This window comes from Spizellomyces punctatus (assembly GCF_000182565.1).
Source record: "Spizellomyces punctatus DAOM BR117 chromosome Unknown supercont1.20, whole genome shotgun sequence".
NCBI classification, from domain to species: domain Eukaryota; kingdom Fungi; phylum Chytridiomycota; class Chytridiomycetes; order Spizellomycetales; family Spizellomycetaceae; genus Spizellomyces; species Spizellomyces punctatus.
In genome coordinates, this window is record NW_015971556.1 from 241,679 (window position 1) to 254,673 (window position 12,995).

At 47.4% G+C, this 12,995-nt stretch overlaps 2 protein-coding genes across 2 annotated transcripts; one reads left to right on the plus strand and one right to left on the minus strand.

Moving 5' to 3' along the window:
- Window positions 1-113: 113 nt before the first annotated feature.
- SPPG_08279 (uncharacterized protein) lies at window positions 114-11,441 on the plus strand (the record flags this gene model as incomplete). The annotated part of the gene is made up of 13 exons (XM_016756436.1): window positions 114-227; window positions 287-484; window positions 579-1,404; window positions 1,484-1,838; window positions 1,900-4,702; window positions 4,759-4,911; window positions 4,977-10,155; window positions 10,225-10,479; window positions 10,538-10,605; window positions 10,660-10,818; window positions 10,895-10,987; window positions 11,058-11,165; window positions 11,225-11,441. 13 exons carry the CDS (start codon window positions 114-116, stop codon window positions 11,348-11,350), a joined length of 10,437 nt encoding a protein of 3,478 aa, XP_016604420.1. The 3' UTR covers window positions 11,351-11,441.
- SPPG_08280 (uncharacterized protein) lies at window positions 11,335-12,954 on the minus strand. The gene is made up of 7 exons (XM_016756437.1): window positions 12,825-12,954; window positions 12,605-12,735; window positions 12,461-12,543; window positions 12,153-12,404; window positions 11,949-12,099; window positions 11,700-11,879; window positions 11,335-11,642 (listed from the first exon to the last, which is right to left on the minus strand). The coding sequence occupies exons 1-7, from the start codon at window positions 12,945-12,947 to the stop codon at window positions 11,567-11,569; spliced, it is 996 nt and encodes a 331-aa protein (XP_016604421.1). The 5' UTR covers window positions 12,948-12,954; the 3' UTR covers window positions 11,335-11,566.
- Between the last annotated feature and the right edge of the window lie 41 nt (window positions 12,955-12,995).

A 12,995-nucleotide genomic window follows, 5' to 3' on the forward strand; every position in this document is an offset into this window, starting at 1 on the left:
TTGGGCAAAAGTCCGTGTGTTGTCCGGACGGCACGTGATGGCCGATTACCAAATACGCGTCCCAAGGAAGATCTGGTGTCGCTGCACAACGGAATCCTCTAGCTAGATCAGCTATGCAGGAGGAGAAGAGGGTCTTCCCTTTGGAAGTTGAAGGGGAAGACAATGCCGATGAAAATCTGCCATACATTAGACTGCGATATGCAGCAAATACTTTGGCCTTTGATTTCGTATGTGACACCTCCCTTTGAAAACACATAACAAATCTCTTCATTTTTATTCATCGTAGACCTATGCAAATTGCTCGCAATTTGAGCCTTCATGGAGATATCTGTTGGCGTACTTGGAATCATACGAACCTAGCTTGCGGTCCTTCGCATTGCAGTGCATCGGCATGGCGTCAAAGTCCATATCACGGACCTTGATATCATCAGAACTACGGCAGAAGCTTGTGTCGATTTTGATCAAAATGGTGGCTGGAGACGAGGTACTTAGAATGCTGAAATATTTTCTCGGAGTATCGTAGCTTCTTGTTGCTTTTGTTCTGTCATGTAGCTAATGTGAAAGCGTGGCCCTAACAGGTCTGGCAGAATCGATGCTTAGCTGCGCGAATTCTGGGAGAATCGGTATCTGTAATGCTATCACACGACTTTCCTGCAAAGTTACGGAAGTTTGCTTTTCAAACCGTCCTCACACAGTTATCACGGGCTTTCCCCGCCGACTTAGATAGTGCCCTAAAACAAGATCCGACCATACTGGACAATTCGCACTATGTTCCACCACACCTATTTCGATGTAGGATCCATTTCTTACATGCCGCTGCCTATTTTTTTGAATGCCCAGAGGCCTTGACCCCGGACGTCCTCGGATATGTGGATCGACTCATATCGTGCCTCCTCGGTCCGAAGGTTCACCATTATCTGCAGGCCGCGGCAATACATGCCATACATGCTCATTTGCCTGTGACGAATCGAAATAGAATCCGGGTGGAGAAACTTTTCCGAAAGCCGATAGTTGCGCTTTCTCAGGATTTTTTAACACCGGATGGTACAGAACCGGAGACTGGACAGCCACCGAAACAAGCGTTGCACCCCATCATTACAAAGGAGCTTGCCCTCTTCTGGGCAGTGTGGTATCAGAGACCAAAGGACTCGCAACTTGTCGCCATCGTACCAAATCCTGAACAGATGAGTCGAATGTTTGAGGGATATGCATTCCGAAGATGGCAGTGGTTGGTGGCGGAGAACTTTACTATTGCACAAGATTCTCAACCACATGCGCTAGACGTAGAGGCCAAACGGAACGCCTTGCGTAAAACTATAGACTGGCCCCAAAGCAGAGCGGTGTCAGCGATGCTCAACGTCAAACTTTTTGCACCTTTAAAAACAATCACTGTAACAGATCCAGGTGGGTGAGGCCCTCAGGTAGCATTTGAATTAGCATCACGATCTTCAGGGGCGTTCCATAAGCTAATCTCTTGGTCAAGCCAGCGACAGCCCTCAGTCGATGGATAATGTCGAAGAGCCAGATGAGACGTTTGACATACCAGATCCTACGATGCTGACGTTCAGCATGAACCCACCGATTCTCCTTTTCAATCGTTATCCGTTCCAAAAGGACATATTTCTACAAAATAAGTCAGTTTCACACGACACCGCATTCCGCTTGCAGGTTGGACCTGCGCGGTATTTTCAAGCCTGGCCGACGATTGGAATACTCCCAAAAGGGGAATCCACAGTTGTTACCGTGCGATTTACCCCTTGCCCCCATATTGTACGGAAGAATCCGGAAGTTGCGGGCTTCATTCGCATCCGTACTGCTGACGGTTTACCGATGGAAAGGTAGGAACAAAGCTGCTTTTCCACCATCAGATTACCTAGCCACTCAACACCTCAATGTCAGGATCTCGTTGCGCGCGTATAATATGCCGGCTGTCAAGGTTTACCCGCAGATACTCGACTTTGGGATGTGCCCTAAAGGGGACCACCGTGTGATGAATTTCACCATTGCCAACCTCCTGCCAATCGACTGTCCAATAGTCATGCTGACGACTCCTTCCGCCAGCAGCTCGATGTTTCAGATATCACCCACCCAGACGGTCTTAATGCCGAAGGAGAGGAAATTATTCCAGATAAAATTTTGCCCCACAATGGAAGGAGTTCTCCTGGACCAGTTGCTGTTAGTAGCTTTTGGGGGGGAAGTGTACCGGATACGTTTGGACGCAGTATGCGGTGAAGCATTGCATATATTGGATACCAAGCTGGATTTCGGCCCAACAGACATCTACTATAATGCTGTCGTCAAACGAGTGACCCTCAAAAACCGCGACAAGAAGCCACTTCCTGTCAGTTTTGAAGCAAGCACAGATGAGCTGAAGTTGAATAAGGATGTTCCCATCGTACTTGCACCCTACGAAGAAAAGCGAGTTGAGGTCGAATTTTTGTCTTCGATCACCGGGTCTCGCCAAGAATCGCTAACGTTTCAGGCTCCACATACACTTCCACATCCTATCGAAATCCTGGCATTCTCTGGGCCGGCGATTTGGGTACCGGTGATGGAAAACATTATTTTTCCTTCAACTCCAACCTTTCAAGGCGTGTGTGTGCAGATCCCTTTGGTTAACCTAACCAATGCACTGTCACAATGCCTCATCACAGTCCCCGTTAGTTCGCCCTTCAACTTGCGGCTTGTTGATCCTGAGTTTGCCAATCGGAAACCGGCGAGCGGTGGCATACTCATTGAAGCGAAATCATACGAAGGACCGGACTGCATAGGGATGTCACTTACCATTGGGGCTCGTCTGACGGCCGTGATTGAGGTGGAGTTTCTGAGCACAACATGGGGATCATTCAAAACTCCTCTGTCTATTAGTATGGTGAAGCCGAGAAAGTGGCTAGTCACAACAATGATGCTTAATGCGATTGCTGTCAATGAACTATACCTTTCTCGTGAGAAGCCAACCGATTTCCTGCGACGGTTTCTTGCAAATCCCTCTGCAGAACCCGCGACCGGTCTTCTAGTCAAACGAAACACGGATGCACGTTCAGATTCAGGCACGGCAACCAAAACATCGGAAATTTTTGAACTCGACCCTCCTCTTCAGACGGTATTTGGTGCACATTTAAGTGGGCGATTTGAAGATGTTTGCGAGTTTGTGACCATAACGAACATCACCAGTGTCACCCAAAGATATCACATTGTTCTATCAGAGCATTTTTATACTGATATGCCGCTTGATGGGGAATTAGAAGGGATGGCGAGCATCGAAATTTTGTTGCGCCTTGACACAGCGTTCTTCGATGAAATTGCTGCCCCAGAAGCCCTTCACCACCTTGTCATTGGATCAATCACGATTTTTGATGAGAATGAAAAGAAGCTTGGGATGGTCAGTAGTGCATTGCATGGCATTATGGGCGATCTAGTATCGTTCGAATGTAGAGAGTCAGTAGATACCATCAAATATCCCTCCCTAAAGGTCATGGAGAAGTTCACGAGAAGGTTCCTACTACGTAATAGAGCCCCCTTTGAAGTCGTATGGGACGGCCGCTTGATATCTGTTGGGCAGCAGGGCGTTGGACTTCAGGCAGACGGTCTGCCTATGATTGTTCCAACCAGCTCGAACGCCGCGGAATGGTGTCCCTTCAGTTTGTCAGTGCCCCGTGTCAGTTTAAAACCTTTTGAGTTTTACACCGTTGATATAACTTTCCAAGCTACTAGCTCTGGGGAGTATCGCGCGAAGCTTTTTATGGAATATGTGGATCCTGTAACTCATGTTGTAAATGCGGAACATCTGCGAGGGAAAACAAAGCGTAGTTTGCGCCAGCTCCTGTTTTATTGCTCCGTTGGAAATCGCGATTTGGCTCACAATCCGGAGATTTTGACGCATGGAGACACACCCATTGGCGAAAGCCAGTCATGTTCCTTGACCTTGATCAACAATCAACCTTTAAACATGCAATTAGCACTTGGTGCGACATCGCCATTTAGGCTTCTGGATACGTGGGCGTCGCTGGGCAAGCAATCAAAGTGGGAACTTCCGGTCTTTTTCGAGCCGGTAAAAAGCAAGGCGTACAGCGACCTGATTACACTGTGCTTCGGAGGAGTAACACGTACTCTTTCTGTCCTTGGAACTGGCGGGAGGTCAGGACTGGAATCAAATCTAGCTCAACCCATACGAACGGATTATTTGGAACCTATGGTAAATGACGACGGGGATGAGCAACCGATCATGCCAAGCGCATCAAATATCATTCGATTCGGATTTGTTGAGCTCGGCCACCCGAAAAACAAAATCTTTGTCCTGACCAATACTGGCACTTTTGACTACGTCGTGAAGAATATTACGTTAAGCGAAGATCAGTGCCTAACCTGGAAATTCTTGGAAGACAGCGGGGGTGATAACAGTTCATCTGCACAGTCTGAGCCTTGGAGTGCTAATTTTGGATCTGAAAAGTTGGATGATATTGAAAATGACTGGGATGAAATAGATTATCGTGCACGAGAAACCGGCGGCACACCAAGTTCAAGGGCAGGGTTTGACCGTGGGTCGATCACTGCATCGTCTATAACGGCAGCCCCGCGTCGGCGTCGGTACAAGTCTATTTCACATTCAATGGTGCCTACGGGTTCTTCCAAGTTATTTCCTTTCCGCTTGCCTCCTTATCAGAAATGTGGTATTCTCCTCACGTTTGCAGGATTTGAAAAGGTATATAGTTGTCTGCCGTTTGTATCCAATACAATATCTGAGCGAAGTCGCATTAGGGTGAGCGTAACATTTCAATCAAAGTTGAAGTCGAGCGAAGCAGTGGCGAACCAGAAACATACATGTTCTGGGTATCTGGAAATCTCCAACCAGCGCTTCAATTATGGGAGAAAAAGATTGAATATGGTGTCCGCGCCGTCCATGTTCGACATGCAAGTATTTTTCCTTCCCTTAACCTCCCCGATTTGTTATTAACGTAGGTATCTTATCACCACAGAAAGCAGAGATAAAGTTTACGAACACAGGTACAGTCCCACTACCATGGAGCCTGACACAGGAAAGCACCAAATACATAGCAATAAAGAAGTTTGACCCGGCCCCACTTCCGAAGGATCTGAACAGCATACCGTCTCCCATATCATATTTCCCCAACAATGGAAAGCTGCTACCAGGCTGCACCCAATCAGTTGACATTGCTTTTACCCCAAGTCTCGCTCAATATGAAGTCTTCAGCTACTTTACCCTCCGAACTGAGGATTTCGCAGAGGCTCCTATTATCGTACATGGTGTCGGTGCATCGTCTCGTCTCACGATAGACGTAGAAGAACTGGACTTCGGGGTAATAAGAGTCGGAACAAATAAGGCCTTCAAGCTTAGCTTGCGAAATAAGGGTATTCTGCCCTTGAAGTATTTTGTAGAATGTTCCAACATCCAGTTTGCAGCGGATCCAGAGCAAGGACTATTGGATGGAGATGGACGGGTGGATATAACGGTCAAATTTACGCCCAAAACTGTTGGACAGCTCACCGCCTTTTTGCGCATCTTACCTCACTCTGCCGAAGGATATAATGTGGAACCTCTCATGGTTTCACTACGCGGAATGGGAAGCTATCCTGAACTTGTTGTGCTTACCAGGACAGTTGATTTTGGCACGGCTTTGTTCATGACGCGAAACGTGCAACCAGTGAAAGTGCAAAACAAAGGGGCAGCCGAAGCTCATATCGTCTTTAGCTGCCACCATCCTGGTATCAGCTTAGACGGTGGAGAGAAAGGGGTGACAGTGGGTCCCCACACTGTCAAAGACATCAATATAGTCTATACCCCCCAAGTGGTTGAGGTGTTGAACGTCAAAGCATTTTTGCGGTCATCGGATAGCAGGGGCGATCATTTTATGCTGACTTTAGATGGATCTGTGGGAGTGCCCAAATTGACCTTCGAGCCTACGGACATTTTAGAGAATCTGGACTTTGGTGTCTGCGCCGTTAACGGCATTTACAAGAAGACATTTAAAATGGCCAACGAAGGTAACATCAGTTTACCTTATGCCCTGAGTCTGGCGCACATGAAGACAGTCCAGCATGATGCCGAAGGACATGCTATGTCCAAACCCAACTCACCTCGACGTAATGTTATCAATATTGAACCGTCATCCGGAATCTTAGCGGTGGGAGAAGTTATTGGAGTTACCATCACCTTCATTCCGGATGGTCTCGCAGAATACGAGTACAATCTCAATCTAAATTACGAGTTCCGCACTTCGACTGCTATTGTTAAGGGAACAGGAGGCAGAGCAGTGTTGAAAATTGACTCACCACTACGACTCATCGACTTTGGGATCTGTAGATTGCGGAGAGTCTTTAAGAAGCCTTTGACCATATCAAATACGGGAAATTTGGGCGTAGAATATCACCTGCGACCAGAACCAACTGACGGTGATTGGACTGTTTATAAGGATGAATTCAAGAGGAAGTCACAACTGAAATCCCCACAGACTGTCGATGTAAACGAGCAACCACAGGCTGATATAGTTGAAGACGCCGTCAAAACCGAGACGGAGGTGCCTGAGGAGCCATTCTGGGTCTCGCAGCTTGCTGCACTCGGCTTCACTTTAAAAAACCCCAACGGATATTGCAAACCTTACGGGAAAACGGATATCATAATTCAATACTCTCCTTCTGTAGAATCGCTTGTGGCAACACGGCTGCGAGTTTACTTTGGCGAAGAGTTTGAGGATGTCGAAATATGCGGTCGGGCGTCCGTCCCTCGATTAACAATTTATGGCCCGTCCAACGAGTTGCTTGGGGGTGCTCCGCAAGAGATTCGAACGGTGGATCTCGGGGTCCACCCGATCAACTCGGAACACGTTCATACGTTGCAGTTAAGAAACGATGGGCCGTTCGGGGTCGATTACCTGGTTCAGCCTATTGGTATCCGGGAATTTGATGTGCAGCCACTTCGCGGATTTATTCTTCCTGGAATATCGAAGCCTCTTCGAGTTTACTTTCGACCCAATTCGGAAAACAAGTTCCAAACTACTATGAAGGTGCTGTGGGAGAAAGAGCCACTACGCTTGCACCTAGTGGCAAGAGGCGGCATCGGCAAACTAGAGATTGTCTACGCAGATGAGAAGGACCTGGCCATAAACGGACTAGACTTTGGCATGGTGCCTTTCAATAGCTCAGCGGAAAAGCACTTCTTCCTGTATAACGTGGGAATGGTTGAGATCTCGATGCAGGCGGATATCGACAATGATGAATACGCCATGTCCATCTTAGGTGATCCCACGCCGTACCATCCGCAAAAAAATGTGAAGCCCCAGTCCCCTACCAAACGTACGGTTTGGAATTGGTATTCTACGTTGCGAACGGTGATACCTCCTGGCACTGGAGTTGAGGTTGTAGCTCGCTTTATTGCGCGATCGCCCACAGTTTCGGCGGGCAATGTGCAGGTCAGATCTGAAGGCGGCTCCTTTATCGTACCAATGCGAGGGAAAGGAGGCACCATTCAAATTTCCCATAAAGGCGATCTTAACATGGGCGATATTGCAACTAACTACACTTACTCTCGTAAAATTGTCATCGTCAATAGCGGATCTATACCATCGAGTTTGACAGCCGAGTGGCTAGTTGTAGGTCATTCAAGCGAACCATCCTCGGCGTTTATTCAACTGGCGGACAATTTCACTGCATTGGACCCACGATCTAGGTGGGCAAAACAACAACTTTGCCGGGAGCGCGGAGTTGCGGAGATTACCATGAATGCAAAGGATCGCTGGCGACTGATTGCTCTTATGATACGGAAGGCAGAAGTATTGGAAGACGATACTATCAGCGGGGATCCCCTTAGTAAACTGTGGGGATCAACCCTTGGAAAAATCCGAACCTTAATGCAGCAAACTCCAGTCGCCCAGCAACCTCCTTCGGCAGCCAATACAAGTAGCTCTCTTAACTCTCAGGTGGACAGTAGCGCTACAAATAGTGCGACCAGTGTCCAGCCAGGCCGCGCAAGCTTGACCGGGGGCCCTAGTCAGAGCGTTTTGCAAAAGAAGGGTCTTCCCGCTCACTATTCCGCTCAATTCAAGCGCCGTCAAATGTTTTTCCATCTTATCACGAACACACAGCTGACGAGCCAATCACTACCTACGACAAGACCGTACATTAAAGTGGAGCCAGCCACATGCATTCTGCCCAGCTATGGAGAAGTCACCTTGAACGTGGAGATCAACTTGGCTACTGAAGACACATTCTTGGCGACTCTCGTGATTCGACCAAGCGTGCTAAACACTCCTCCTCACGAAATCTCCCTCACGGCTACACCAAAGGCGGTAAATATAGTCTGTGACGACACCCGGATTCTGAACTTCCACAGGCAACCGCTTGGTGAATCAGAAATCATTACACGGGCATTTACAAACGTCGGACATAAGGACGTCAATTTCCGTATAATCAATCCCAACGCCGCCTTGAATGTTTATCCAATCAAGGGCTCGCTCAAAATCGGGCAGACCGTCACTGTTCGATTTACATTCAAGCCTGTAGATGAATCGCTCCAAACCGGGGATGTGATCTTCGAGCCTGACATTTCGCAGCCAATTCGATTAAAGATGTATGGTGGAGGTGGACATACGAAAGCTTCCCTTTCTAGATATCGACGCTTCGATTTTGGACATTGCATGATAGGAAAGGACACTGTATCTTTCCTTCCTATAACTAATGAAGGAAATGCGATACTGCACCTGACTCGTTTCGAGCTGCTCGAGACGGACACATTTTTCAAAGGTTTGGACTGGCCAACCAGGAGGGTATCCTTATTCCCGGGAAAAATGTACAACTTGCCCATTGTATTCAATCCTCACGAGGAGAGTCCTGCGCCTGGACGACTGGTCGTTGGCACAAATGCCGAAGCCTGGGAAATTGAACTGATTGGCCTCGGCAGGGAGGCGGTTCTAATTGTCTCAAAAGTTGCTTTGGAATTCTCTGAATGCTTGATCGGCAACTCATATGAACAGAAGCTTGGACTAAAGAACGTCGGCGATGTGAACTACCCTGTAACTTTCAAACTGGAGAAAGAGTTTCCTGATATCGAATTTATCCCACCGTCTCTGATTATCAATCCGTTCAGTGAAAGCGAGGTCATCATCGCCTATACGCCTTCAAGAGAAACAAAGAGCACGGTTGTGCTCACCGTATCTTCGCCGTATAGTACCCATAAGGTGCCCCTTGTGTTGCATGCTGGCACAGCTCATTTGCAGTTTGTTACCGAAGAACTAGACTTCGGAATGTTTGAAAGAACAACCACCCCAAGCGTGAAGCTTGCGATGAAGAATATTGGAACGGTGCGGACAAGCTACAGCATTCGAGATGTTGCGAAGCCATCAATGTTCAGCATTGCCCACGGCAAGGGGATACTTCAGCCAGGGAAGAGTGTGGAAGTCGTAGTAACCCACATTAAACACGAAGTTGCTCAATTTGAGGAGAAGCTTGCTGTTCGTACCGACTTGATCGATAAGATTTATTACATCAAAGTCAAAGGACAATGTGAAGAAGCTATCCTTCATGCTGAAGAGTTCAATATCTTGAATATGGGAACCTGTCCCGTTTTAGAAAACACGTCCAAACCCGTCTCATTCACTAATTATGGATGTTTTCCGCTGGAATTCTCAGTTAAGAGTGCGTATCCTCTGAAAGTTGCACCTGTTAGCGGCATAGTACCTGGAGGAGAAACAGGCACCTTTCGCGTGACTTGGAATCCCTCCGGTGGCTACGAACTCCGAACGCATGTTTCAATAATGACCAACATTGGAAACTTCAACATTGTTGTTCGGGGTAAGGCGGCATTCCCGGAACTTGCTGTTAAGAACATGTACCTTGATTTTGGGGTCTGTGCTATCGGTCACATGTACAAAGAGGCCTTCGCGATAACGAACAAAGGAAAAGTACCTGTGAACTTCTCAATACTTCCGCCGCGCGAAAGTACGTACTCGGTATCAACAAACCAAGGTAGTTTGGAGCCGAAAGAAACGAAAGACGTTGAGGTCTTTTTCAAGCCAACTAGTGCGGGCAGATTTGCGCACACGTTCACCATTGAATGCAAGGGAATAAATAACAAAGAGATTGTTGTTGTTGGGGTCGGCGGAGGAATGAAGCTCGAATTCTCACCGAGCACGCTCGATCTCGGTAAGTAAGATGGCTATCCAGCGGCGCGTAATGGGCATAGATCAACGTTTTGACTGTATCCGACGCTAGGACGGTGTCCCTGTGAGCTGTATGTCTACCATAGTTTGCTGCTTACCAACAAAGGGGATGTAACGCTTTATATCGCGTTCAAACCCGCTGACTCGGCCTCCCAAGAGTGCTCAATGACAATGCCAGAGCCCATTGTACTAAAGCCGAACCGTACTACAAAGTGTTTCTTTGGTGTGATGGCTAAAACTGTAGGCCCCTTCAACTCCAAGATCGCAATACACACGAAGGAGAAATCATACGCTGTAAATGTTACTGGTAAGTAGAACCCTGTTAGCCTATACGAGGAACGTGTTTCCCACGTAGCGGCCCGTAGGAATCGGAATCAGGATCGTCTTGACCCAAAGAAGCAAGGAGATACTAGAAGGCGAGAAGCTGACAGCCGTAAGTTGACGTTAATTTCAAACTGGTTTCATTGTCTAACAAGTCGCCTCTTAGTTGACACCCCCAGGTCCCTTGGGGAAAGAAATAAGCTTCGGTGCTATTGATGACTGGCTGAAAAGGCTTGGGAAGCGTTTTAAATTTGATACAAATGAAGCACTACACGCTGTTAGCCAGCTTCCAGTGCTGGCTACAGATGATTCGCTCAAAGCCTCGGTAAGGTTTCCCACTGCTTTTAGCTTTTCTTAATGTCTGCAGTTATTGCGAGATCATGCTCACAGTTTGCAATTAGTTGAGCGGGATCAAAACAGAGGACCCCAAACCTGAACCTGTGGTTGAAGAGGATCCTCTCGTTCAACAGATTTTGGATTATCCAAAAGTGCAGGTATAGGGTGTGGCGGAGCTGGAGCAACTTCCAAGATAAGCAATAATAATCACCCTTTGACGCTCGATAGATCCGTCAGATCGGAATGGAACCAATAGTCCAGATCAATGAACCGGACTTAGACATTGATTTGGACCTCATACTTGGACGGCCACCACCGTTTAAAAAGGAAGAGAAGGTACAGTCGGGAGCAATCTATTAAACGCTCTACACTAGACTGACAGCACGGCTCAACAGATCCCCGAGCTTAAAATCGAGAATGTAAAGAGCCAAAAGCGCGACTACATGACATCCCTTCCTCTACAGAGGTGGGCACGTAATGCACGAACAGTGGACTCTTTCAAGGAGCGGCTACAATGGTAGATTATGGACTTCTGTATATAACCGGCCTACACAACTTCAATGTACATAAACCAAGAGGATAGATGATTACATTCCCATTCCCCCATCTTTGCCCATCATATACAACGGAATTTATCATTAAGTATTTGAGCGGATGCTGACAGCCTTCCCTTGCCAGCCCGAGAATTCCCCTTATAATAGAATTCCTCTTCATATTTGACCAAAAGCGATTGCTGCTCACGCAGCAGGCATACTTTTGGGTTTACATTCTTGTTCCCCAAGGCTCCTGATGAAGATACTGTCTGGCGGATGACTGTAACAAAGTTAGCAGGCGTCTACGTCACGTAACAGATAATATTTTCAAACATACTCTTTTTCTCCTTCATCGTAGGTATAGCTGGAAGCAACCGCAAGCAAACTACCATCGCAATTGAACGAAAGCGACGATATACTGGTTGGATACCGCGGATATTGTCGCAACCGTTTTTTGTTATATCCATCCCACACATTTACAACGCCATCTGATCCTCCAGACGCAAACGTACCGAAACTAACCGTTTCCAAGCTGAGTTTTAGCAAAAAAAAAGACACGGAATGCACACATCATATGACCACAAACCTAGGATGAAAGGCCAGAGCATTCACTGCATATACATAATCTACCCCATCAACGGTCTGACGATGGCACTTGAACGCGTACTTCTTGAGCTGACTTGCTGGTTCAAACACCTCGACCGCAATCCGACCTTCGATTGATCCACTTGCAAAACCTGACATCCGTGTAAGACTCATATATGCCATATCTCCAATGTCTTTTGATTACCTTCACCATTAGGCAGACAGCGGACTGCTCTTGTCATGAACTTCAGAGCACTTTCCCGGCACTGTAGCGACTCTTTCATGTTCCGAATGTCGTAAATGCATACGCTCCTTCCAGCCATAGCCACAACGAGGGTGTAATCCACAACATCAAGAGAGAAAACCTTGGCCGGTTGCGCATATTTCCCCAAGGACGCATTTGTGCGGGGATCCCAGACACCGACATGTTTGTCCCAACTGCCCGTTATGATCTGGCCTAGTCCGCGCCAAGGGTTAGCGTCCAAAGAAGTAATAAATCATCAAGAGACCTACCAGTCCGCTTTGCATATTCCACGCAACGAATGGCGTCCTCGTGGCTCCCAATGACGCTCTGACCAGGCGCATTTAAATCCATGCTGGAAGGATATTGGTTGAGTCCATGCGGCTACATATCCGGCGCTTTCGAATGTTCTTTACCTCTTGAGCTTACGATCCAACCCGACACTAAACCCGTGATCCCCGTCGGAGAAGCAAATGTCCAACACTGGCGCTTTGTCAAGCCACTCTTGCCGCAATTCATCAGAGCTTACATCGTAAAGACGAATTTTCTATTGATTGGAGATATATAAGCTCTTCATAACCAAGTACGAATAGTTCGTAGACAAAAGAGCGCTCAATCTGGCAGAGGAGATCGTACCTTGTCCCAACTAGCAGTTAGAAGGAGCGAAGGATTTTCTGGACTGAATTGCAAGCTTGATATCCCATCTGTTGGTGGGTTGCTTAACTCAAAGCCTAAATTGGCGGTGGTGCTCGTCGCCATTTTGCAGGACAGACTTCGAAGGATGCGCAAGTCGAGTCTCAATGATCA

Bases quoted from the DNA above. Each gene is read 5' to 3' on its own strand.
- SPPG_08280 (XM_016756437.1), bottom strand. From the start codon at position 12,947: ATGGCGACGAGCACCACCGCCAATTTAGGCTTTGAGTTAAGCAACCCA. The intron at 12,405-12,460 runs GTAGGTCTCTTG...GGCGCGGACTAG, and splicing joins GGAATATGCAAAGCGGACTG to GCCAGATCATAACGGGCAGT. The intron at 12,100-12,152 runs GTAATCAAAAGA...CACGGATGTCAG, and splicing joins CTGTCTGCCTAATGGTGAAG to GTTTTGCAAGTGGATCAATC.